Raw genomic sequence first — 25,025 nt, 5'->3', positions numbered from 1 at the left:
GAGTGAAGACAGAGGGAACACAAATTTATTGGGTGTCTACTCAAAACCCAGCAAGGTACCATTAGCATCTCCATATTACAGAAGAGGCTCAGGGAGGTAGGTTAATTGACAAAATCATAGCAGAGAGTGAAACCCAGCTCAGTCTGGCTCAGAAGGTCTGCACCCTTCATTGCCTCAATTTCTCTAGACAGAACTCTTAGAGCAAGAAACTATATAAGTACAGATAGCTCATTGAGCCTAAGGAGACAAAGAACAAATTTGAAATTTATTTTTCTTTTCTTTACTACCTTGCCACAATCCAATTACTTCAGTGAACACACAAAAAACATACCCCAAATGGTTAACTGGTTTCTCCTAATTCTCAAGAAGATACTAAGTGCAGTATTTTTAATTAAAGTATTAATCAAATGCTCTGAAAGATGCAAGAGCATGAACAAAAGAATGAAAAGGAAGGAAGTATGCACCTTTAAAACTCGATTTACACCCACCATCAGGCGTGCACTGGGGTAGTTCCAGCACTGACTGCCTCAACACCACCAGGCTAAGCCTGCTGCATTTGGTCTTGGTAAATCATCCCAAACCAAATGTGTTCCCTGGCCATCTGCCCTGCTGAGAAGGCTGTGCGCCAGTCATCACTGTTTATTAGGGGGAAAGAACGTGGACAAGAATATTCTGCCCTCAGGAAAATGTTTCAAACACTCGGTTTACATCTGAGCAATTTTTTAGTAAGAGCTGGACTTGGGTGCCAGAAAGGCAATGAGAAGCCCGCGCACCACAACGAAGAGTAGTGCCCCCGCTCAGCGCAGCTAGAGAAAAGCCCGCACGCAGCAACGAAGACCCAACGCAGCCAAAAATAAATAAATAGATAAATAATTTTAAAAAATAATAAATCAATTTATATAAAAAAGAAAATTATCTGAATGAAACCATACAGTATCTGATCTTTAAAAAAATTAATGTCTTAAATAATAAAAATAATACATGTCATAGTAAAAAAAAATCCAATAGTTCATACAGGTATAACATGAAAAGAATTATTAGTCTCTTAATCTTGCCCTATGCTCACACTACCCTCTACTCTATGCATTCTTCCAGGAATGTTCTGTGCATTAACATCTGTCTTTTTAAGTTTAAAATGTTTTTAGAATTTAAAAGTCTAAGAGCTTTTTAAACGGTCATAATTTCAGAACAGGAGAAAACAGGTTGTACCAAGTGACTTTTCTACAGAAAAGGAAGATAATCTTCACTCACCAAGATGCCCTGCCCCGCCCGGGCAAAGGACGAGACTCGCTGAGCTAACACGGCCCAACAGAAGGCTCAGAATACATACAACATCCGATCGAAGACCTGGGAAGTTTTAATAACGAACTATAACAGAATAATTACCTGGAGTTTGGCCACGCATGGGAAGGGAAATGTCCTAACGCACCAAAGAAGTGACTATCATTCAGGAAGCACAGCTGGGAAATATGTCACACCTGATTCAGGCTAGAGCAAGACTGCAAGTCAGGAACCATCAAGGACCTACTGTATAGCACAGAGAACTCTACTCAATATTCTGTGATAATTTATATGAAAAAAGAATCTAAAAAAGAGTGAATATATATATAACTGAATCTCTTTGTTGTACACCTGAAACACAACATTGTAAATCAACGATACTCCAATAAAATTTAAAAAATAAAATAAGTATTTAAAAAAAAGACTGCAAGTTAGTAACAGATTAGAACAAAGGATCTTGTGCCATAAAAGTAAATGTGTGTGTGTATTCTAAAGACTATGGAACTTTGAAACCTCTATTTTTATTTTGCAATTCCTGCATCCTATAAAAAATTTTTTTAATAAATGAATTTTTTATACTTTTTTTATACAGAAATTCTTGTTTATTTATCTATCTATCTATCTATTTATTTATGGCTGTGTTGGGGCTGTGCGTGGGCTTTCTCTAATTGCGGCGAGTGGGGGCTACTCTTTGTTGCGGTGCGTGGGCTTCTCATTGCTGTGGCTTCTCTTGTTGCGGAGCACGGGCACTAGGTGCGCGGGCTTCAGTATTTGGGGCTCACAGTCTCTAGAGTGCAGGTTCAGTGGTTGTGGCTCACGGGCTCTAGAGCGCAGGCTCAGTAGTTGTGGCGCACAGGCTTAGCTGCTCTGCAGCATGTGGGATCTTCCCAGACCAGGGATTGAACCCGTGTCCCCTGCATTGGCAGGCGGATTCTTAACCACTGCACTACCAGGGAAGTCCCCTATAAAATTTATTAAGTGCCATACCTGACCATCTTCCAACTCTACCCATCCCCTAACCACTAAAAACATTTTAAAACAATAATGGTAGAAGAAAGCACTAGGGCTCACCAAGTCACATGAGGATACAACATCTGTTCAGAACCACATAGCACAAGAGAATAATTTTAGCAAAAGGAGAAAGAATAATAAAGTAGGTGTTCTGGAAGGTCAAGGTGGTTTTCAATAAGCAAAAATGCAATACCCAAAATTACCAATTTATGAGTAAAGAGAAGCACTCTGAAGATGTTCAATTAATCAACTAGCTATTCCATACCTAGACACCAAAAATAGAATTTCAACCCGCCATAATTTCACAATTAATGACCCTGTCCACTTCTATCCTCAACAGTATCAGCAAGAGCTGAGGTCATAGGCAAAGTTTCTAACAGCTGTAAAATCCTAAACCTTGGCAATATATATAATGCTGCATAAAGATCGTGATGCTGCGGGATCTGAACTCAGTGAAAGGCTGAGCTCTCCAGTGAGAATGCCTGTGTTCAAATCCCAGCTCTACAGTTTACTAGCTGCAATTCTGAGAGAGTTAATCTCTGGCCTTCAGTTTACTACTATGCTCACAATAATCTTATCTACCTAATAGGACAGTTAGCACTCAAATAAGCACTCAGTCAACGCTGAGTGTTGTTGAACTTTTGGCTGGTGGGCAAGCACCACCATGCATAAGCATGTTCATCTGTCAGCTAATGAAGGTCTAAATTCAAGAACGATAGTGGTTTAGGGATACTAATATATTTAAACACAAAAGCAGAGGCTGTCCCAAAGTCTAGAGGTCAAAAGTGCTGAAGTCAAGGACAGTCTTTCTTTTCCTATATCTGTCAGTTTATATTAATTGCCTTGGAATTCCTAAAGAAAGTATTTTCTAATCTTCTTCCCATGTAACTATAACAAAAGCTACATAATTCTGGCTTCAGTTTTGAGAATATGACCTATCACATCTGTTTAACATATCCTGATGTTTACCAGTGTGAAACGGACTAGAGGTTTTTCTTATTGGATAGTTTCAAAACATTATTATTTCTAAGTGACTTATGGGACACCAAAGGCATTTTCTTTGGTCCTCAAGAACAATTTTAGAAATCCAATTATTCCTAAAAGTTTAAAAAGAAAAAATCTGCAGGCAGCTGCTGCAGAGAGCTGTAACCAGCCACCAATTGTGAACCCTGGATTCAGTTCTTACCCTCAACCTTACATATTTCATCTCTGCCCTTTAAAATGTATACTGGAGGGCATGAGAATATGTAGCCCTGGGAAAATGGAAATCCACCCCTCTCCACCTATGTGACCTTTGGCAAGTCAGTGTCTCCAGCTCAAAGTGAGGTGATTTCTAGCACAGTGGTTAAAGGAGTAAGCCTGGGACATTCCACAGGGGTTAAGATCCTAGCTTCATGTGAGCTGAGTGACCTTAGACAAATTACACATCAGTAAAGCCCCAGTTTTCTCATCTGTGGAAAGAAAAGGGGGGAGAGAGAGGGAAGTGGGACTGGGGAAAAGTAGCCACCTCCGAAGGATGTGTGTAGATTAAATACTTAAGACCAAGGAAAGTGACTGACATAATTAGCAGTCTATACACATTACCTATTATTATTATTTCCCACCTCACAAGATTGTTGGTGAAATGAGATGCAAGAGCAAAGCATCATACAAATTACAAAAAGCACTACCAATTGTACCAGAAACATAGTTACCCCCTTCCAAAAAAGTTAAATAATCTCAGCTATTAAGAAGAAGCCTCCATTTAGTAACATCCACACTACAAACAAGAGGTCTAATTCTGCAAAAACCACTGAACTTGAAGCCTTCCTCACCATGAAGTGAGCTAGACCAAGACCACACAACCATCTAAGAGGAAAGGAAATACAAAAAGGACCACTATCCAATTATAGAACAACTCGGTTACTGAAGAGGTGTTTCTCCCTGACTCAAATATGTGATTTTTCACAACCGGGATAGCAGAATGCCATCAAGATCTTAAAGCCTGAGGGTTGAGGTCAACGTTATGGAAAGGGATCCACTTAGCATGCGGAAGGCAAGCTGCAGAGAAAAACCAGAGAAGCTGCAAAAAGGAAAAGCCCTGCATGCCCCTGGACACGAGCTATTACAGTCGCTTCACCGCTATTTTGAGCCCAAGCCAACCCCCCCGCCACCCGCGCCTCGCCGCACCCCGCCCCCGCCTCCCACGTGTGCCCAGAGCAGCTGTTCCTCCACCAAAGAGCTCTGGATTGGGATCCTCAAATCCGGGCCTGCTCCCGACTCGATCCGGGTGACCTTGCGTCAGCCCCTTCCCCTCCCGGGACCTCTGTTTCTCCATGTGCACCGAGTACAGTTAGTCAGACAACACTTTAGGCCCCGTTCCCACAGGTAAAAAGTCTTGAGCGGAGAATTTTCCCTCAAGTGGGGTGTCCCACCCTCACGCCGGAGCCAGCTTCCACCTGAGGGCAGACCTCGGGTCTCCCTTGGCGTGGCCTCGACAACGTAGCCTGCGGGTAGCGCAGGTCTCTACAAGAGGAAGTGTCTCACAGGGCTCGTCTGTCAGGCCAGCTCTGCCGACCTGCCGCTGCCCTGACCGCGCCGCTGCCACCTCAGGGCTCAAGAAGGCCAGGCCGGCGCTTACGCGAGGCCCGTGGCTGCGGCCTAGAGGCCCGCGCGGCCCGCCCCCTGTGCCCGCCAGCCCTGCTCCCGGCCCCTCAGCGCCTCTCCCGGGCCTTTGCCCCGGGCTCCGCAGCCCTCGGCGCCTCTGGCTGGCAACCAGACTGGCCCCAGGTACTCACCGTAAATGGGCCGGAGGCGCCTGTCGTTAGGGTCCTGCACATGGCCCCGCGTCGCCATGATGACAAGCGCAGAACCGCAGTGCGCGTGCGCGGGGCAGGCCCCCGAGAAGGGGCCGTTAAAGGGCCAGCACCGCTCTCTCTCTTCTGTCGCAATGGTCGCGGGGTTGTGACAGAACGCGCCGGCGCGGAAAGGGACGACATCCACATCGCACTCCCCCCGACCCCCAGTTGTCACTTCAATGGATCCTTTTCCTCCCCTTTGCTGGTGGAATCAACCTAGCTGGTAGAAGCGGCCGTCACTATTAAAATCCCTTCCGAGTCACATACTGGAGAGTGAGGAAAGGAGGGAAGAAAGCCTTGGTCAAAGTTAGGGCTCTACTGCTCCTGCTTATCCTGTTTCTCCTCTGTGCTGAAGGACCAGTTAGACTTGTCTTTGATTAATTGTTGAGGACCCGGGAACTCCTCTGGGAAGGTGACCCAGGGGACAGCAGGGGAAAGAGGTGCTGACCAACAGTAGAAATCTGCCAGAAAAGTTCAAGATCCCTTCACCCCAATCCCGGTGCTCAGCCAACTAAGAAGCACCTTAGATCTATAGTAATCCAGTCAATTTATTTATCAATTATATCTCAATAAAACTGGAGGGGAAAAGTAGTTCAGTCAGTATATGCCTAGACACTGTACTGCAAGCTCCAAATGTATTATCTCATTAATACTCGTAACAGCCCTAGTATCTCCCTAGGAGGTAGATTTTTTTTAATTTAATTTAATTTATTTATTTTTGGCTGAGTTGGGTCTTCCTTTCTGCGCGCGGGCTTTCTCTAGTTGCGGCGAGTGGGGGCTGCTCTTCCTTGCGGTGCGCGGGCTTCTCGTTGCGGTGGCTTCTCTTGTTGTGGAGCACAGGCTCTAGGCGCACGCGCTTCAGCAGAAACTGTACTAAGCTCTTTTACATACATCATCTTATTTCATTCTCACAAATTGGTGGAATAGGTACCATTGTGATCCTCATTTTAAAATGAGAATTTTGAAGCATAGACATATTAGGTCATTTGCCCAAGATCACACAGTAGTCTCTGGTGAAATTTGTGGTGGTCTCACTCCAAAATCCACACTCTTAGCAGTTAACACCAAAAGTATTACAGTGGTTACCTCTTAGGAGAGCAGATGTTTTCTCCTCTTACTTCATACATAGCTGCACTGTTTGACTTGTTTATAATGAGCATCACTACATTTTTAATTTCTAAAAGGTTTTTAAATTTCTGTTTACAAAAATCGCACCCACAAAAAAAGGGAAACAATGTCAAGCCTTTTGAGCCAAAATAAAATCCTTTTATTCCAAGGAGATAATCAGCAGACCACAGAAAAATATAAAATAGAGACTCTTTCCTAACAATCCTAAGGTCCTAACTATCCATCAAGAGGGACTGATGAAATAAATTATGATACACCATGAAATGGAAAAAGGCAACCATTAAAATGAATGAAGTAGGGCTTCATTTATAGATATGGAAAGATGCCCATGACATGTTGAGTTTATAAAGCAGGTTGTAGAAGAGTATGGATGGCATGAAAAAAAATTATGTGGACAGATAGCTATCTAGCTAACATAGACTAGATTTCCATGGTGGTCCAGTGGTTAAGAATCTGCCTGCCAATACAGGGGACACGGGTTTGAGCCCTGGTCCGGGAGGATCCCGCATGCCACGGAGCAACTAAGCCCGTGCGCCACAGCTACTGAGCCTGTGCTCTAGAGCCCACAAGCCACAACTACTGAGCCCGCATGCTGCAATTACTGAAGCCCGCGTGCCTAGAGCCCATGCTCTGCAGCAAAAGAAGCCACCGCAAGGAGAAGCCTGCACACCTCAACGAAGAGCAGCCCCCGCTCGCCACAACTAGAGAAAGCCTCCGCACAGCGATGAAAACCCAGCACAGCCAAAAGTAAATAAATAAATAAATAAATAAATTTTTTAAATAAAATATTTATTTTAAAAAGACAGATGTCATATATATCTAGAGAGAGATCTAAAAGGACATTTACAAATGTCAAGCTTCCTCCTCTCTTAATGATGGAATTTAGGGGCCTATTAACTTAATTTTTTAAAACTTTTCCTTACTGTTTGAATTGTTTATAATTTTTTTTTAATTTTAGTAGCAATGAGCATGCCTAACACCAAGATCTTGGTTTCTAATACCACTCTCCAATGAAATAAAACAGGGCTCCTTGGGGAAATGACTGATTCAAGGGCTGGGGCAGGAATATACCAGATAAGCTTGAAGCATCTTGTATTGACAGAAAGAAGGGAAGTGCTCAAAATATAAAAGGATGGAGGGGGGACATGTCAAAGTGATATAGGAGCCAACCTGAAAGTACTCCCAAGAGCCAAAACTAGAACTATTTGAACAAGAAAATAAATAACACAGTATTGGATTACAACCTAAAGTATAAAATATGTAAACATACTAAGCCCATGCTGATATAAATGTTATCAAATAAATAAATGGAGGAGAAGAGATTCACTGTCCTTATAGAATTCCAAGCAATGTGTGTAGATACTCCCTGCTCCAGAAAGTGAAGCTTAACTTTTCCCTTCCCTCCTGAGTGTGGGCTCTAATTATTGACCAGTTTCCAAAGAGTTGAGTATAGAAAAGGAAAAATAATAACTTCACAGCTAAGAAACCTGATAAACACTACCTTAACTAAGGGATCAAAGTTAACATTACCAGTGAAAATTCATGTTGATATCATGTACCCCAGTTTGAGGTGATGATAAGGGAACTTCACTTTTGTAGTATTTTTTCTGGAAAACCCATAAACCCAGACTAGTTATAAGGAAAACATCAAAAAAATCAAATTGAGTGACATTTTGACCAGTACCCTTCAAGACTGTCAAGGTCATGAAAAATAAACAATGAGAAACTGTTACAGACCAGGGATGTCTAAGGAGACATGACAACTAAATGTAATGTGATATCTTGGTTGGTATCCTGGGACAGAAAAAAAGGGCATCAGTGGAAAAACAGTTGAAATTCAAATAAAGTCTAGAGTTTAGTTGATAATATTGTGCTAATGTTGGTTTCTTACTTTGATGACTGTACCATGGTAATATAAGATGTTAACGTTAAGGGAAACTGGTTAAGGAGTATATGAAAACTTTCTCTACCCTCTTTACAACTTTTCTTTAAGCCTAAAATTATTCAAAATAAAAGATTTTTAAATGCTTTTTTTTTTTTTTTTTTTTTTTTTAGCGGTACGCAGGCTTCTCACTGTTGTGGCCTCTCCCGTTGCAGAGCACAGGCTCCGGACGCGCAGGCCCAGCGGCCATGACTCACGGGCCCAGCTGCTCTGCGGCATGTGGGATCCTCCCAGACCGCGGCACGAACCCGTGTCCCCTGCATCGGCAGGCAGACCCTCAACCACTGCGCCACCAGGGAAGCCCTAAATGCATTTTTTAATTACCTGGGGGAGGGCTTTTTTTTTTTTTTTTAAACCAGATGCACTGGAAATTCTCATCCCAATTCTGTCCTGAGGCTAGCTGAAACAGAAAATCCTGGAAGCAAAGTGCACAGAGAAATTCTCATCGAGAATGGGGATGGTTGGGGGATGGGGGGGGTCCTTCCAATGAAGCTATAATCTGTGATCATCATGGAAAATCCTTCCTAAGGCTGGGGAGGTTTTAAAATACCCCAGATAGAGAGCTTGGCATTGGGGGAAGTTCCTTCCCAGATCAGTGGTTCTCAAAGCACGGTCCCTGATCAGCAACATCAGCATCACCTGGGAACTTATTAGAACCACAGATTATTAGGCACTACCCCAGACCTACTGAATCAAACACTCTGGGAGTGGGGCCCAGCAATCTGTGTCTTTACAAATCCTCTTGTGATCTGAATTCAGACAAAAGTTTCATTCTTCTGCTTTAGGTCAGAAGTGGGCAAATTATGACCCACAGGCCAAATCTAGCTTACTACTGTTTTTGTACAGCCCGTGAGCCAAGAATGATTTTTACATTATTAAACAGTTGGGGAAAAATAATCAAAAGAAGAATAATATTTCACAGCACGTGAAAGTTACATAAAGTTCAGAGGTCAGTGTCCATAAGTAAAACTTTATAGAACACAACTATGCCCATTCATTTATGCATTGTGTGTGTCTGCTTTGGTGCTGCAACAGCAGAACTGAGTAGTTGCCAGAGACCATATTGCCCAGAAGGTTAAAATATTTTCTACCCTACCCCTTGCAGAAAAAATTTGCCAACCCCTGCTCTAGAATAATGGAAGCCATCTAAATACTCCCAGGGTAATTAGGATTGACACATACACACTATTGATACTATGCATAAAATAGATAACTAATGAGAACCTACTGTATAGCACAGGAAACTCTATTCAATGCTCTGTGGTGACCTAGATGGGACGGAAATCCAAAAAAGAGGGGATATATGTATACGTACAGCTGATTCACTTTGCTGTACAGTAGAAACTAACACAACATTGTAAAGCAACAATACTCCAATAAAAATTAAACAAATAAATAAATACTCCCAGGGTGATAAATAAATAAATACCCACAGGGTAGAGTCGTCAGATAAAATATGATGCAATATTTGGGGCATACTTACACTAAAACGATATTCACTGTTTATCTGAAATTCACATTTAACCAGGTGTCCTATATTTTTTTAATTGAGGCATGGTTGATTTACAATATTATACTAGATTCAGGTGCACAGGTTTTCTGTATATTTATTTGTTAAATCTGGAAGCCCTATCCCAGGGAGAACTCCATGCTCCCAAAATCACGCTAACCAAAAAGAATGAAGGTCAGCAACGTAGCCAAAAATAAATTAAAAAGAAAAAAAAGTCAACCTCCTCCCAAGGCTGTGTATACTGATCAAGTCTAAAGTGCCACCCCCAGTCCACCCCACCTCCCCACCCCCATTACTGTATCCCATTATCTGTAGTATGTTCTTCATTACACTTATTATATAAATGTATCTTACATATCTTAAAAAAAAAAAAAAGAATGAAGGTCAGGAGCCTCCAGTAAGCTGACCCCAGGCTTGCTCTGAGGTGATGCGGCCATAGGACCCGGCTGAGGCTGGGCTTCGAAAACGGAGAGGTGGGAGGAGACATGGGGTTCATCTACGGCACAAGCAAAAGAACCGGTGAGTTACCTGAGTTTCAAGAATTTCCCAGAATGGAAAAATACAGCACCTTAAAGGGGGCACATATGAGGCTCCTGGCCAGGACTGTGGTTACTCAGCTATGTTCTTAGGTTACTTTTGTTGGCCTGGCCCCGGAGGAATGCCGACACTTCTCACCCTGTTCCCTGAACTTGGCAGGGCCAGAGCCTTATGGACCTACCTAACAGAGACCTCTAGATCCTTGAGTCACCGTTCTGGGTGGAATATGTTTCCCTCCAACGTGAAAGCCTGTTTGGCATTCAAGCAAAATAAATGGGCCTTTCTCTTTTCTTATTCTTACCCCTTGTCCTCAGAAACTAAGGCTGAAGCAGTCACTTGGCTCTGGGCCTGTCCTTACCTGCTCCCTGGGAGGCAGCTTCCACACCCTTTGGCCTGAATCATTTCAGGTAACAAATGAGAGGACCTCCCAAAGAAGCCAAGAACCTATCTTTCTTACTGTACATTAGAGCTAACATTATGGAAAAATGCTTGGTATACAACAGATGTTCATTATATGGTGGTTTCCATTTCATTGACTTAGAACAGGGGACTAAGCCCTTCATTCTTGTCCTATGTGGTGGCAGATTTGCTCTGGTGAGAAACTCTCTTGCTCAAGAGCAGCTTAGGCACACAGGTGCATTGTCCCAGTAGCTGGGGGACACAGGGCAGGAGATTGCATTACTTGGATATGGTGGTTGTGGGTATCTCCACTAGGTGACTTTTCCAGTTTTTCTTTGTTATTCTTTTTTTTTCCACCTTGATCCAATACCTAATCCTCCACAGAACAAACAGAACAGTGACATATTTCATAGTTTTCATGGTTGATTTCCTGCACTTTTGTGTATGTGTGTGTGTGTGTGTGTAACTTACCTGACCAGGGATGGAACCATGCCCCCTGCAGCAGAAGTGCCGAGTCTTAACCACTAGACCACCGGGGAAGTCCAGATTTCCTGCACTTTTGACAATAGAATAAACAGCAACTCTGGCTTTGAAATCAAACAGACTTCGGTCCAAATCTGGGCTCTGACATTTATCAGCTGTGTGATCCTAAGCAAGTGACTGAACATTTCTGAGCCTCAGTTTCTGCATTTGTAAAATTATGATAATAAAAGGACCTACTTCATAGGGTTGAGGGGAAGAATAAATGTCCATGTAAAGAAACAGGCAGGAAGAAAGCATTCAACGACAGTCATGTACTACTATTATCTTTAATATTAGTATTATTACTCCCTTCTGTTAAAACTGCAGAAATCACCTCCTGATGCTTCAGAACACCAAGGAAGGCATTTTACCCAAGTCTGTCCACCAGGTGGCATATGAGTGCTAAATTGCCTAGGCCACTTTTGCACCAGAAGGATCTCATTTTAATTGTTTTTTTTAAAAATAAAACGTTGCGGGCTTCCCTGGTGGCGCAGTGGTTGAGAGTCCGCCTGCCGATGCAGGGGGCGCGGGTTTGTGCCCCGGTCCAGGAGGATCCCACATGCCGCGGAGCGGCTGGGCCCGTGGGCCATGGCTGCTGGGCCTGCGCGTCCGGAGCCTGTGCTCTGCAACGGGAGAGGCCACAACAGTAAGAGGCCCGCATACCGCAAAAAAAATAAAAAATAAAAAAAATAAAACGTAGCAAATATTATATATGTGGACCTGGTGGTCCAGTGGTTAAGAATCTGCCTTCCAGGCCTTCCCTGGTGGTTGAGAGCCCGCCTGCCGATGCAGGGGACGAGGGTTCGATCCCTGATTGGGCAACTAAGATCCCATGTGCCGCGGGGCAACTAAACCTGCATGCTGCAATTAGAGAAAAGCCCGCGTGCCTCAACTACTGAGCCCGTGCACTCTGGAGCCCAAGAGCCACAACTAGAGAAGCCCACGCACCACAACTAGAGAGAAGCCCACAACAAACAGCCTGCACTCCGCAATGAAGACCCAGCACAGCCAAAAAAAAAAAAAAGTACAATAAAAAATTATGCAAGGTTTCAAAATCTGTAAAAGTAAATAGAATAATAACCATGTATGCATACCACACAGGTCTAACAAATGTTACATTTTATAAGCATAGACTTGATACTGCAGGTACATTTCTGCATCTCCTCACCTCCCTGCCTCTCCAGAAATAACTAGTATTCTGCTATTAGCCAGTGTCCTTCCTTCTATGTTTTAATATTTTTATTGCATGTGTATGTATCCATAAACAGTATATGATAGTTTTGTTTCCTTTAAAATTTCCATAAATGTTATCATACTATTTATAGAAAAGTTGTTTTTTTTAACCTAATATTGGGTAAATATTCTCTAATTTCACTTCACAAAGGTTGTATCAATTTGCATTCTCACAACCAGTGTGTGAAAACTCCAGTTTCCCTTGCCAACACAGTGTGCTCTCAAAGTTTTATCTTTTATCTTTGACAATCTCATAGTGAAAAATGACATCTCAGTATAATTCTAATTCATGTTTCTCAGGTTATGAATGATACCTCACATATTTTAATCTATTAAAGATCAATTTGTAATTCATTTACTTTTATCAATCTGGTCATGTCCTTTGGCCTTTTTTTTTTCAGTTTGTCAGACTTTTCTTATCAATTTATAGTCACCCTTTATATACTAAGGTAATTAGCCTTATGCCATAAATAGGTGTTTCAAATATTTTTTTCCAGTGTATTGTTTGCCTTTTGACTTTTGGGATATGGGGGCAGGGTTTGCAATGAGGAAATGTTTTATTTTTTGCAGGCTTTTCCTACCCCAATATTGTTTTTAAATTACTTTACGAATTCTATTATTTTTTTAAATTACTTTTTAATTTATTTATTGGCTGCGTTGGGTCTTCATTGCTGCATGCAGGCTTTCTCTAGTTGTGTCAAGCAGGGGCTACTCTACGTTGCGGTGTACAGGCTTCTCATTGCCGTGGCTTCTCTTGTTGCAGAGCACAGGCTCTAGTCATGTGGGCTTCAGTAGTTGTGGCACGTGGGCTCAGTAGTTGTGGCTCGTGGGCTCTAGAGCACAGGCTCAGTAGCTGTGGAGCACAGGCCTAGTTGCTCCACTGCATGTGGAATCTTCCCGGACCAGGGATCGAACCCGTGCCCCTGAATTGGCAGGTGGATTCTTAACCACTGCACCACCAGGGAAGTCCCCGAATTCTAGTATTTTTGTGGTTTCATTTTTAACATTTATATCTTTCATCTGTTTGGAATTTTATTCAGTGTGAATAATGAGGTAGGGTTCCAATTTTATCTTTTCCCGTTGCTTCAAACCATATTTATTGAATAATCCATCTTTTTCACAAAGCACACAATGCCATCTTTATCATATAATAAATTCCATATGCATTTCTGTCTAGTCATGGAACAATTTGCAGTCTCCTTTCAAGGGCAGGTCAAAGCTGGGGGCCACAAATAAAGAATCTGCAGAGCTGGCTGGAGTCTGTGTTCTGAGTCAACTTTCTCTATAAAGCCTCTGAGTTGCTGAACTCTGGGGAGAGCCTTGTTGGCTGTATTTGGCTGCTGGATGCCAAGAAGGTGGTCTTTGATTTAGAAAGATGGAGCTTCTAGGAAGTAGTGTTGCTTTGTGGTCAGCCCTCTGGTTAAGATAAAGCATAAAAGATAAGAGATTAAAACCCACAAACTGATTAAGAAGTTCACAAACTGATTCTAAAATTTATATGCAAATGACCTGTAATAGTCAAGATAAATCTCCAAAAAAGAGGAACAGAGTAGGAGGACTTACATTACCAGATTTCAAGACGTACCATAAAGCTGCAGTCATTAAGACAGTGTGGTATTGGTCTAAGATAGACAAATAGATTAGTAGGACAGAGAGTCCAGATACAGCCTCCTACACATCCTTGGATTTATGACAAAGGCCCAAGTGCAATTCAATGGAAGAAAGAAATCCCCCCTCCCCCGCTCCCCAGTAAATGGAGCAACAGGATACCTCTTAAAAAACAAAAAACCCGAGGGCCTCCCTGGTGGCGCAGTGGTTGAGTCCACCTGCCGATGCAGGGGACACGGGTTCGTGCCCCGGTCTGGGAAGATCCCACATTGCCGCGGAGCGGCTGGGCCCGTGAGCCATGGCCGCTGAGCCTGTGCATCCGGAGCCTGTGCATCCGGAGCCTGTGCTCCGCAGCGGGAGAGGCCACAACAGTGAGAGGCCCGCGTACCGTAAAAAAAAAAAAAAAAAAAAAAAAATGTCAGCCCAGCCTTAGAGGAGCTGGTTCAGTTTAATGGGACAGACAGGCACCTCCTCAGGCAACAATACTGTAGCTTTCTAGGGGCTCTGATTAGGTAATCACAGGAGGCAGTGGTGGCAAGAGGAGGGGAACCTTACCCAGAGTTCTTAGAAGGCTTCTTGGAATATGTGAAATCAAAGCCAAGCCTTAAAGGATGAGGGAAGTCTGACAGGTTGTAGCAGAAAGAAACAGTGTTTTTGAAGTGCTGGCAGGGACGGAGTAGGTGGGTAGAACTGCAAGATATTCAGTTTGTGGGGAGAAGGTGGTTGGGACTGGATATAGTTTCAAGAATGTGTGTATGTTGTTAATTTTCCTTTAATTGATCACTTAAGCCAGAGGGTTCTCCAAGTTCATTGAGCACAAAAATCACCCCCAAACTTCTAAAGTGAACATTCTGGGACCCTGCCACAAAAATATTTACCCATTTATCCAGTAGGTGTGAAGTGGACCTGAAAATCTGCATTTTAACAAGCATTTCCCCCTCTCCCCCAATGACGCTAATTCTGCCAGCCATCAAACCACCCTTTGAAAAACAGTGATTATGCATTAAGGTTCTTCCCCCTGGGAAATGGAAAGTAGTTTCTTAGGCAGCATGGGGTAAGAGAGCTAAGAGCTTTTCTGGATAATCAGACTGTGATGCAAGTAAGCCTAATAATTCTCTTCTGGAACCAGAAGGGCCCTGTGCAAGCATCTGAGGGATGAGGAAGCAAGGAGGCAGAGAGCAGCAGCTCCTGGGAATTCTGCCTAGTAACCAGGAGGTCTGGAAAATTTCCCAGCATGCTCTGGGGACTCAGGTCCAATCTCCATTCTCCTTATGAATATGTATGAGCCCCCAGAAGTCAGCTGGTTTCCTAGCCTCCTGCTTCAGAATTGACAAAATAATGTAAACATTACAGAGCCTGAGGACATACACATAGCATGTTTCAGGGCCTGGCACCTCGACTAGGAAACTGTTTTCTAGCAGTGGTTTCACAAGTATTTCGCCAGTAATAGATGAATATACTTGTGACTGTGTGCAAAATATCAAACAAAATGGATTTTTTAAGGACTGCCCTGAAAGTTCTACCTCCATCAACAGGGTTAGTGTGTATGATGAGTGCCTTTCCTATAGCAGACACTGGGTTGACAACCTAATAGCAACCTCCCAGGAATTCCCTGGTGGTCCAGTGGTTAGGACTCTGGGCTTTTGCTGCCAAGGGCTGGGGGTTCAAGCCCTGGACGGGGAACTAAGATCCCACAAGCTGCGCAGCACAGCCAAAAGAAAAAAAAAAAACAAAGTTGTTGCTAGTAGCAACCTCTCCTTTACTCCCTGGCAGAGGCCTTATTTCCCCTTCCTAGCTTGTCAAAGGCCCTCTGGGTCATCATAAGGGGACCAGCTAATGGATCAACCCCTGGGGTCATTGAGAAATAGAAGATAGAACCCAAAACTCATAGGTGGAAATTAATAGGCTAGTGGAAGAAAAAAGCAAGGGCTAACTATTAAATACTTGAGAATCACCAACTCATGAGAGCTGGAGATATTTATGAATACATGGATGGCTGGAACTTTTAATAACCAAAAACTAAATAAATGCATACCCTACAGCCCTGCCCAGCAATTCCACTCTTGGGGGTATATCTAACAGAAATGAATGTCATATCTAACCAAGAACTAGAATATTCATTCTTGGGTGAAACAGAAACAGGCCAAATGTTCATCACTGCAGAAAGGGTTAATAAATTGTGATATGCTCACAATTTATTTGGAATACTATATAGAAATGAAAATGAACAAACTAAGGCTATATGCAAGAACATGAGTGAATATAAGAATCAAATATTGCATGAAATAAGTCAGATACAAATGACTATATAATGTATTATTCTGGTTTTTTTTTTTTTTTTTTTTTTGGCTGTGCCATGTGGCATGTGGGATCTTAGTTCCCTGACCAAGGATGACCAGGGATTGAACCCATGGCCCCTGCATTGGGAGCACAGTCTTAACCACTGGACCGCCAGGGGAAGTCCCCATAATGTATTATTCTATTTACAGGATGTTCAGGAACAGGCAAAACTTATTCTTATTTATTTATTTGTTTATTTGAGATATAATTGACATAAATTATTGAGTAAATTTAAGGTGTACAACATGTTGATTTGATCTGATACATTCATATATTGCAATATGATTACTACCTCAGCATTTGCTAACACCTCTATCACCTCACACAATTATTTCCTTTTTGCGGTGAGAACACAAAACTTATTCTTAAATGATAGAAGTCAGAAGACTGGTTATCTTGTAGGAATAGAGAATAGGGTCATACAGGGAAGGAGCCTAAAGGAACTTACTGGTGCTGGAAATATTCTATTTCTTGATCTGGGTGGTGGTCACATGCATGTATACATATGTAAAAATTCATTGTGCAAACTCCCATCCTAGGTGGAATTTCTCCTAGCAAAATGAGAACATATGTCTACACAAAAACCTGCATACAAATGTTCGTAGCAGCATTAATCATAGTAGCCAAAAGGTGGAAACAACACTTTATTAGTTTGCCAGGGCTGCTATAAAGAAATATCACAGACTAGGTGCCTTAAAAAATATAAACTTATTTTCTCACAATTCTGGAGGCTAGAAGTCAGAGATACAAAGTGTCAACAGAGTTGATTTCTTCTGAGGCCTCTCTCTTTGGCCTTTCTCACTGGCCTGTATCTTAACATAGTCTTCTCTCTGTGTGTCTGTGTCCTAATTTCCTCTTGTTCTAAGGAAAACAGTCATATCGGATTAGAGCCCAATATGACTCATTTTACTTAATTACCTCATTTTACTTAATTACCTCTTTAAAGACCCTGTCTCCAAATACATCACATTCTTAGGTACTTGGAATCAGGACTTCAACGTATAAATTTTTAAAAAGATTTTATTGAAACATAGATGACTTACAATGTTGTGTTAGTTTCAGGTGTACAGCAAAGTGATTCAGTTATATATATATATATGTATTCTTTTTTAGATTCTTTTCAATTATACGTTATTACAAGATATTGAGTTTAGTTTCCTGTGCTTTCAACATATGAATTTTTGACGGATGCATTTCAGCTCATAACAAACCCAAATGTCCATCAACTGATGCCTGGAAAAACAGAATGTGGTATATCCATCATAAAAGAATATCATTCGGCAGTAAAAGAGAAATGAAGTATTGATCCATGCTACAACGTGAATAAACCTTAAAAACATCATGCTAAGTGAAAGAAGCCAGTCACAAAAATGTACGTATTGGGCTTCCCTGATGGTCCAGTGACTTAAGACTCTGCACTCCCAATGCAGGGGTCCAGGATTTGAAGCCTGGTCAGGGAACTAGATCCCACATGCCACAACTAAGACCCAATGCAGCCAAATAAGTAAATAAATATATATATATATATATTTTTTTTAAAGTACATATTGTCTGACTCCATTCATATGAATGTCCATCATGGGCAAATCCATGGAGACAGAGAGTAGAATAGTGGTTGCCAGGCCTAGAGTGGAGATGAGGGAGAAATAGGGAGTGACTACTCATGAGCTCAAAGGTTCTTTTGGGGGTGGCAAAAATATCCTAAAATTAGACAGTTGCACAACTCTGAATATACTAAGCACCACTAAAGAGTTTAACTGGGTGAACTGTATGATACGTGAATTATATCTCAACAAAGCTGTTATGAAAAATTCATTGCCCTATACCCTTAAGATTTCTGCACTTTATTTTGTGTCATATACCCCAATACAAACCAAAACAAATCAAAACTATATGAGTCCTGGGGCTTCCCTGGTGGCGCAGTGGTTAAGAATCCCCAGCCCTGGTCTGGGAAGATCCCACACGCCGCGGAGCAACTAAGCCCATGTGCCACAACTACTGAGCCTGTGCTCTAGAGCTCACAAGCCACAACTACTGAGCCGGCATGCCACAACTACTGAGCCTGTGTGCCACAACTACTGAAGCCCACGCTCCTAGAGCCCGTGCTCCACAAGAAGAGACACCACCGCTCGTCGCAACTAGAGAAAGCCTGTGCACAGCAACGAAGACCCAATGCAGCTAAAAAAAAAAAAACTATATTAGTCCCGTAAACAACAAGGTCCTACTGTATAGCACAGGGAATGATATCCAATCTCATGGAATAAACCATAATGGAAAAGAATATTAAAAAAAGAATGTATAGGGACTTCCCTTGCAGGCCAGTGGTTGAGAATGCACACTCCCACTGCAGAGGGCATGAGTTCGATCCAGTCAGGGAACTGATATCCTGCATGCCATGCGGTGCGGCCAAAAAAAAAAAAAAAAGTACATATATGTGTATAACTGAGTCACTCTACTATACAGCAGAGATTGGCACAACGTTATAAATCAACTACACTCCAATTTAAAAAAAAAACTATATTAGTCCCTTCCTCCAGAGGTAGTCAAGAAGATGGGTGGAGAGGAAGAAGGTATATGCTCACTGACAGAGTTTCCCTTCACTGTATCTGAAAAAGTGCCAGAAAGATTAAGCATGCAGGCAAGTGGGACCAGGGACCTGAAAATGGATGGAGCTGGGGAAGAACTGAGGGAAGTAAAATAGGATGCCTGAGAATAAAACGGAATTCAATTCAATGAAAACAAATTTGATTGTGGCCAAACGAAAACAAACCTACCTTTTAATATTTTCATATGAAGCAGCCCATAAAGAAAACCATCAACCACTACAAAACAGAGATGACCATCAGGAACACCTTGATGTAATTCTGCAAGTATGAATTGAGTGCCTTCTATGTGTCAGAGTCTGTGCGAGGCACCAGGCCAGGAATATGTGACTCTAGAGAGCTGCTGGGAAGTACAGGGGGGAGAAAGGGAAGAGAGACGGTGTTGGCTAGAGACACAAGGAAAAGCCTCATTCAGTTAGGAAAACCCCTAACCTTGAGCAGGGGCTGAGGCTGAGAGGAGCAGAGGATGGGGGTCATGTTTGTGTGTGAACTGAGGCTTCAGGGAATTGTTGGGGAGGAGGAAGTGCATTCTGGCTTCTCAGACTGGGTAGTGATGGCTTTAGCTAGAAGAGAGGGATCGCCCTCCCCATCCGGGCTGGGACTTGACTTTGGCAGAGCAGGGAAGAGTAAGGCAACACCTATCCTGAGGGCTTTATCAAAATTCCACTCCAGTCAATGCTGAATCTGCCTGAGCCAAGAAGGGAAAAGTTCAGGCCATGCTCCCCCAAGTTCAGATTCTGTAAATCCAGGTTGTGTTTGCAGGTATGAGAGACGAGGGGTAGTCTGGGATCAGACATTTAAATTTTTTAACAAGCCCTCAAATGATTCTGGTGCAAGTGGGTGGGAGGTAGGTGGATGTTTCTTAAACTATAGTTGGAGAAACACTGTCTAAGGGGAACTGCATCTAATCCTCTTCTACAGATTTGTCTCCTAGTAAAAAGTCTCACCTAAATCCTTTCTGCTGCTGCTGTAATCACCACACACTGCCTGCCTCTTTCGGTCAGAAATAAAATGTTTGACAAACTTTTAAAAATTTCTGCTGCTGGGTACAGACCAGTAAAAGCAAGGCAACCCAGGGAGTTAAGTGAACTTTTGAGCTTGTCATTATTTCTAATTTATTCTTTGCTACCCTGGATGATGCCTCCCACTGTAAATTCTGAATTCAGAGGAACTTTTGGGTCACCCATGCAGGGGAAGAAAGCTAGTTGTTCCCAGGAGATAGGAGCGCTATTCTTTCGTTTATTTATTCAAAATATATTTATACCAAGTTGGCACGTATGTGGAACAAGTGGAACTCTCATACACTGCTGGTGGGAATCTTAAATGGTACAATCACTTTGGGAAAACAGTTTGGCAGTTTCTTATAAAATTAAAACATAGGCTTACCATGTGGTCCAGCAATTCCACTCCTAAGTGTTAATCCAAGAGAAATAAAAACATATGTCCTCCCCAAAGGCTTGTACAAAATGTTCACGGCAGTTTTATCTGTATTAGCTAAAAACAGGAATCAATTCTATCAACACAAATTGTGGTATATTCATATGCTGGAAAGCTACTAGACAATAAAATGGAATATGTTATTGATATGATCAGTAGCATAGGTGAACTTCAAAAACATTATGCTGGGACTTCCCTGGTGGCCCAGTGGTTAATAATCCACCTGCCAACACAGGGGACACAGGTTCGAGCCCTGGTCCGGGAAGATCCCACATGCCTCAGAGCAACTAAGCCTGTGTACCACAACTACTGAGCCTGCGCTCTAGAGTCCGTGAGCCACAGCTACTGAGCCTGTGTGCTGCAACTACTGAAGCCCGGGCTCCTAGAGCCTGTGCTCCGCAAAAAGAGAAGACGTCGCAGTGAGAAGCCCCTGCATCGCGACGAAGAGTAGCCCCCGCTCACCACAACTAGAGAAAGCCTGTGCGCAGCAACGAAGCCAAAAATAAATTAAAAACAAACAAACAAGCAAAAAAAACAGTTCAAAACATTATGCTGAGTGAAAGAAGCCGTCCACAGAAGTGGACATACTCTATGATTCCACTTATATGAAATTTCACTCTGCAGTATATAAAGCATAATATGGGCTGCCAATAGTTGGGTGAGGGTGTGGATTGAGAAAAGAATGATTGAAACTCTCTGTATCTTGATTGTAGTCATAATTACAAATGTCAAAATTGTAGTGTGCACTTAAAAGAGCTGCTTTGTTTGTAAATTATGCTTCAATAAAATAAAAAAATAGGATAAAAAATAAAAAATGTATTATGCTATAGATCACTCAACTAATAAGGCATACAAAGCATTCAGCAAGTATAAAAATCTGACTATGAGTCATCAGTACATTGTGTGCAGGTCAGGAGCAGAGGGAGAAATATGGATTCTTTTTTTTTTTCTTTCTGATTACAAAAATAACCCACTTGTAAGAAGTAATTCTAAGTCCTTATAAACCCAACATTTCAGAGGCCACCACTGGAAATGGATTATTCCTCCAGTTTATTTCGAAGCCTATTCTAACGTATATTATTAGAGAATACTATTAAACATATTTCACTTCTCAACTTTCTTCTTCATAAAACAATGTATTTCCCGTATCTTTTCATATTTACTTCTTTTTACTTTTTGTATAGTTCCATTGAAGTATAATTTAACTGGTCTCCTTTTGAGGGACCATTTGTTGCTATTTTCATTCTTTTTTTTTTTTTTTGCTCAGCGCAGCATGCGGGATCTTATTTCCCCAACCAAGGATCGAACCCATGCCCCCTGATGTGAAAGCACAAAGCCTTAACCACTGGACAGCCAGGGAAGCCCATCCGTTTTCTATTCCTGAGAACAGTTATAGCCATCTTTGTAATTACACAGCATGAGGATTCATATACGTAAGTTGGTTTCCTAGAAGTTTGTTGGTCAAGTTTCTTGGTTAAAAAGAATAACAGTTTTGGGCTTCCCTGGTGGCGCAGTGGTTGAGAGTCCGCCTGCCGATGCAGGGGACACGGGTTCATGTCCCGGTCCAGGAAGATCCCACATGCTGCGGAGCAGCTGGGCCCATGAGCCATGGCCGCTGAGCCTGCACGTCTGGAGCCTGTGCTCCGCAACGGGAGAGGCCACAACAGTGAGAGGCCCGCGTACTGCAAAAAAAAAAAAAAAAAAAAGAATAACAGTTTCAAGGAGGGGAAAAATGATTCCTTTTCTGTTGCTGTGGGGCGGGGCTGGGGAGGAAAGGAGATACATGTTCTCAGAATGCTTTCTCTATCAGACAAGATTATTAATTACAAGGCAAAAACCCAATTCTGGCTGATTAGTGAAAATGGATTTTTGTTGAAAGGATTCTATTTAGTTCACAGAATTGGGGGAAACTTTTGTCATAAACTGAATAACATTTTGTGGATCAGTTTGAGACTGGAACCACCACTGTAACACTGCTGCTATGGGAAAATCTGTTTCAAAGTTCAGAAACCTGTTTACAAATAACCTGAATTCACTGCAGTTGGAGACCACACGTAATTAATTGCTGTGACCCCAAAAGACTCTGTGGACTCTCACCGTGGCAGTTGGGTGGTCTTACACCTTAACTGTTCTGTTTCACCCCCAGCTGGGTGTGCTTATTCAATTCTGATGCTAGCCATCTGGAGTTAGCACCTGACTCCAAAGGTGTATGGGCTCAGTCCCTGTGATATGGCGATATAACAAGAAATAAATGTTTGGACTTGTCCTAGTTCCTGGCCTAAGAGCTTCTAAAACCGTTGGAAAATTCCCTGAGCGTTAGTGGTGAGAAGAATTTTTTGTTACTCATTATAAGCTCCTTTCAACCATGCTTGAGTTTATACTAATGAGGTGACTCTTGGTGGGTTCCTAGATAGCTTGAGGGTGAGGGCTGGTTACCAGATGAATCAACCATGTGATTAGAGCGTTGGAATTTTTAGTCTCACCTTATGCCCACCTCCCAAAGGGAGAGGGGCTGGAGATTGAGTTAACCACAAATGGCCCCAATGATTTAATCAACCATGCCTGTGTAATGGAACCTCCATAAAACCCCCTGAACTATGGCCTTCAGAGAGCTTCCACGTGTCGTGAGGGTGCAGCACTTCAAGTCCACTGGGACAGACACTCCTGCGCTTGGGTCCCATCTAGACCTTGCCCTATGTACCTCTTAGTCTTGCTGATCAATTGTACCCTTTATGATAAACTGGTAAACGTAAGTAAAGTGTTTCCCTGAGTGCTGTGAGCCAATATAGCAAATTATCAAATACGAGGAAGGAGTTGTGGAAACCTTCAATTTATAGCCGGTTGGTCAGAAGCATGGTGACAAACTGGGCTTGTGACTGGCATCTGAAGTGGAGGAAGGGGGAGCAGTGTTGTGGGACTGAGCCTTTAACTTGCGGGATCTGTTGCTAACTCCTCAGGTAGTTAGTGTGAGAACTGAATAAAATTGTAGGATACCCAGCTGAAGACATTTGTTGTCAGATGTTAATTGCTGTGAGTGAAAAACATCTTACTAGTCCTCAACAAGATGGCCCTCATGTCAACTGCTAGCCACATTTGGGGGTCCCCAGACCAACCATACTTCTGACCAACTGGCTACAAACTCAGGGTTTCCCATGACTCCCTTAGGTTTGGTAATTCACTAGAAGGACCCACAGAACTTGGGAAAGCACTAAACTGACAATTACAGCTTTATTATAAAGCACTAAACTTACAATTATAGCTTTATCAGAAAACATAGAGATCAGGAACGGCCAAATGAAGATACACATAGGATGTAGCCTTTAAGGGCAACACAGAGCTTTGGTGCCTTCTCCCTGTGGAGTCAGGGTGAGTCACACTCTGGGTACACACTATGTTCACCAACCAGGAAGCTCCCGCCAGCCTAAGTGCCCACAGGTTTCGTCACCAAAGGCACGATAAATGAAATCACTGGTCACATGACTGAACTCAGTCTCCAGACCTCTACCCTCCCTGGAGGTGGAAAAGGCCAATCCTCTAATCACCTGACTGGTCTTTCTGGTGACCAGCCCAGTATTCTGAAGCTATCTAGGGGCTCAATTTGAGTCACCTCATTAGCATAACATAGACACTTCTGTTGCTCAGGAAATTCCAAGGTTTTTCTGTGCCAGGAACCAGGGACAAAAATCAGAGACGTTATATTCTTTATTATACCACAGCAGTATCACACTCATTGTCATTACCATTGTGCCTGTCTCCCTGGTAAGCTTCTGGGAAGGCAGGGAGCTTGACCTTTGTTTGCCACATATGGTGCCCTCTTTAAATTTGCCGAGCAAATCAATGAGGCTGGTGCTGATGTAGTTCTGGACTTCAGGTATTGGTTATGCTGTATTCAAAAACAGCACCTTGTAGCCAAAATGTCTATCAACAGGGAAGTAGTTGAATAAATCACAGCACATCATACAATGGAATCACTACTGAAAAAGTACAAAGATGCTCTAGATAGATGTGCTAATAATGAATAGATCTCTAAGGCAGAATGTGTAGTACTACAAAAAAAAAGTCAAGGTGTAGAACAATACAGAATGGTATGTTCTCTTTCACATACAATGAAAAGTGTTTAAATCCTAACTGTACAGCCTAGTGACCATTTACTAATTAATACATCCGTGTTTACCACTTTGCAGATCAAATTATAGAACATTTCCAGGACTTGGAAATCCTTCTCAGATTTCCTTGCAGACCATACTCTCCAAATGGGAACCATTATTCTAACTTCTCTCACCTTAGATTAACTCTGCCTGATTTTGAACTTTATATCTTTGGAATCAGAGAATATAGTGCCTGTTTAAACTAAGCATTCTATCCTGTCATAAATAAATAATGCTTTGTGACCTGCTTCTCCTGCTTACCACTATATCATGAATGTCTTGCATTTATAATCTGCAAAAAGATGATGACTTTAAATTGTTGCATTGTAAATAATATGTTCTCTGCTATATTTAACTATCCTTTTTTTTTTTTTTAATTCATGAGGGAGGAGTTCAGAGAATCCATACAGGCAGCAAGTGGAGAAACTAGAACCCAGGCCTGCGTGTCAGGCACTCACTTTTCCACTGCAAAAAGCAAAGTGCTCATAT

At 42.3% G+C, this 25,025-nt stretch overlaps 1 protein-coding gene across 1 annotated transcript in view; it reads right to left on the bottom strand.

Annotated features, from left to right (window-relative positions):
• Window positions 1-5,158, bottom strand: part of NAA25 (N-alpha-acetyltransferase 25, NatB auxiliary subunit) — a 78,952-nt gene extending 73,794 nt beyond the window's left edge. The window contains exon 1 of the mRNA XM_082640501.1: window positions 5,070-5,158. Coding sequence (XP_082496627.1) covers window positions 5,070-5,127 — 58 coding nt within the window. The 5' untranslated portion in view covers window positions 5,128-5,158. The remainder of the gene's footprint in view (window positions 1-5,069) is intronic.
• Window positions 5,159-25,025: the final 19,867 nt, after the last annotated feature.

This window comes from Mesoplodon mirus, assembly GCF_964341445.2.
Source record: "Mesoplodon mirus genome assembly, chromosome: 13".
NCBI classification, from domain to species: Eukaryota; Metazoa; Chordata; class Mammalia; order Artiodactyla; family Ziphiidae; genus Mesoplodon; species Mesoplodon mirus.
Note: the sequence above shows the minus strand (reverse complement) of the source record. Positions and strands in the feature narration are given on the sequence as shown.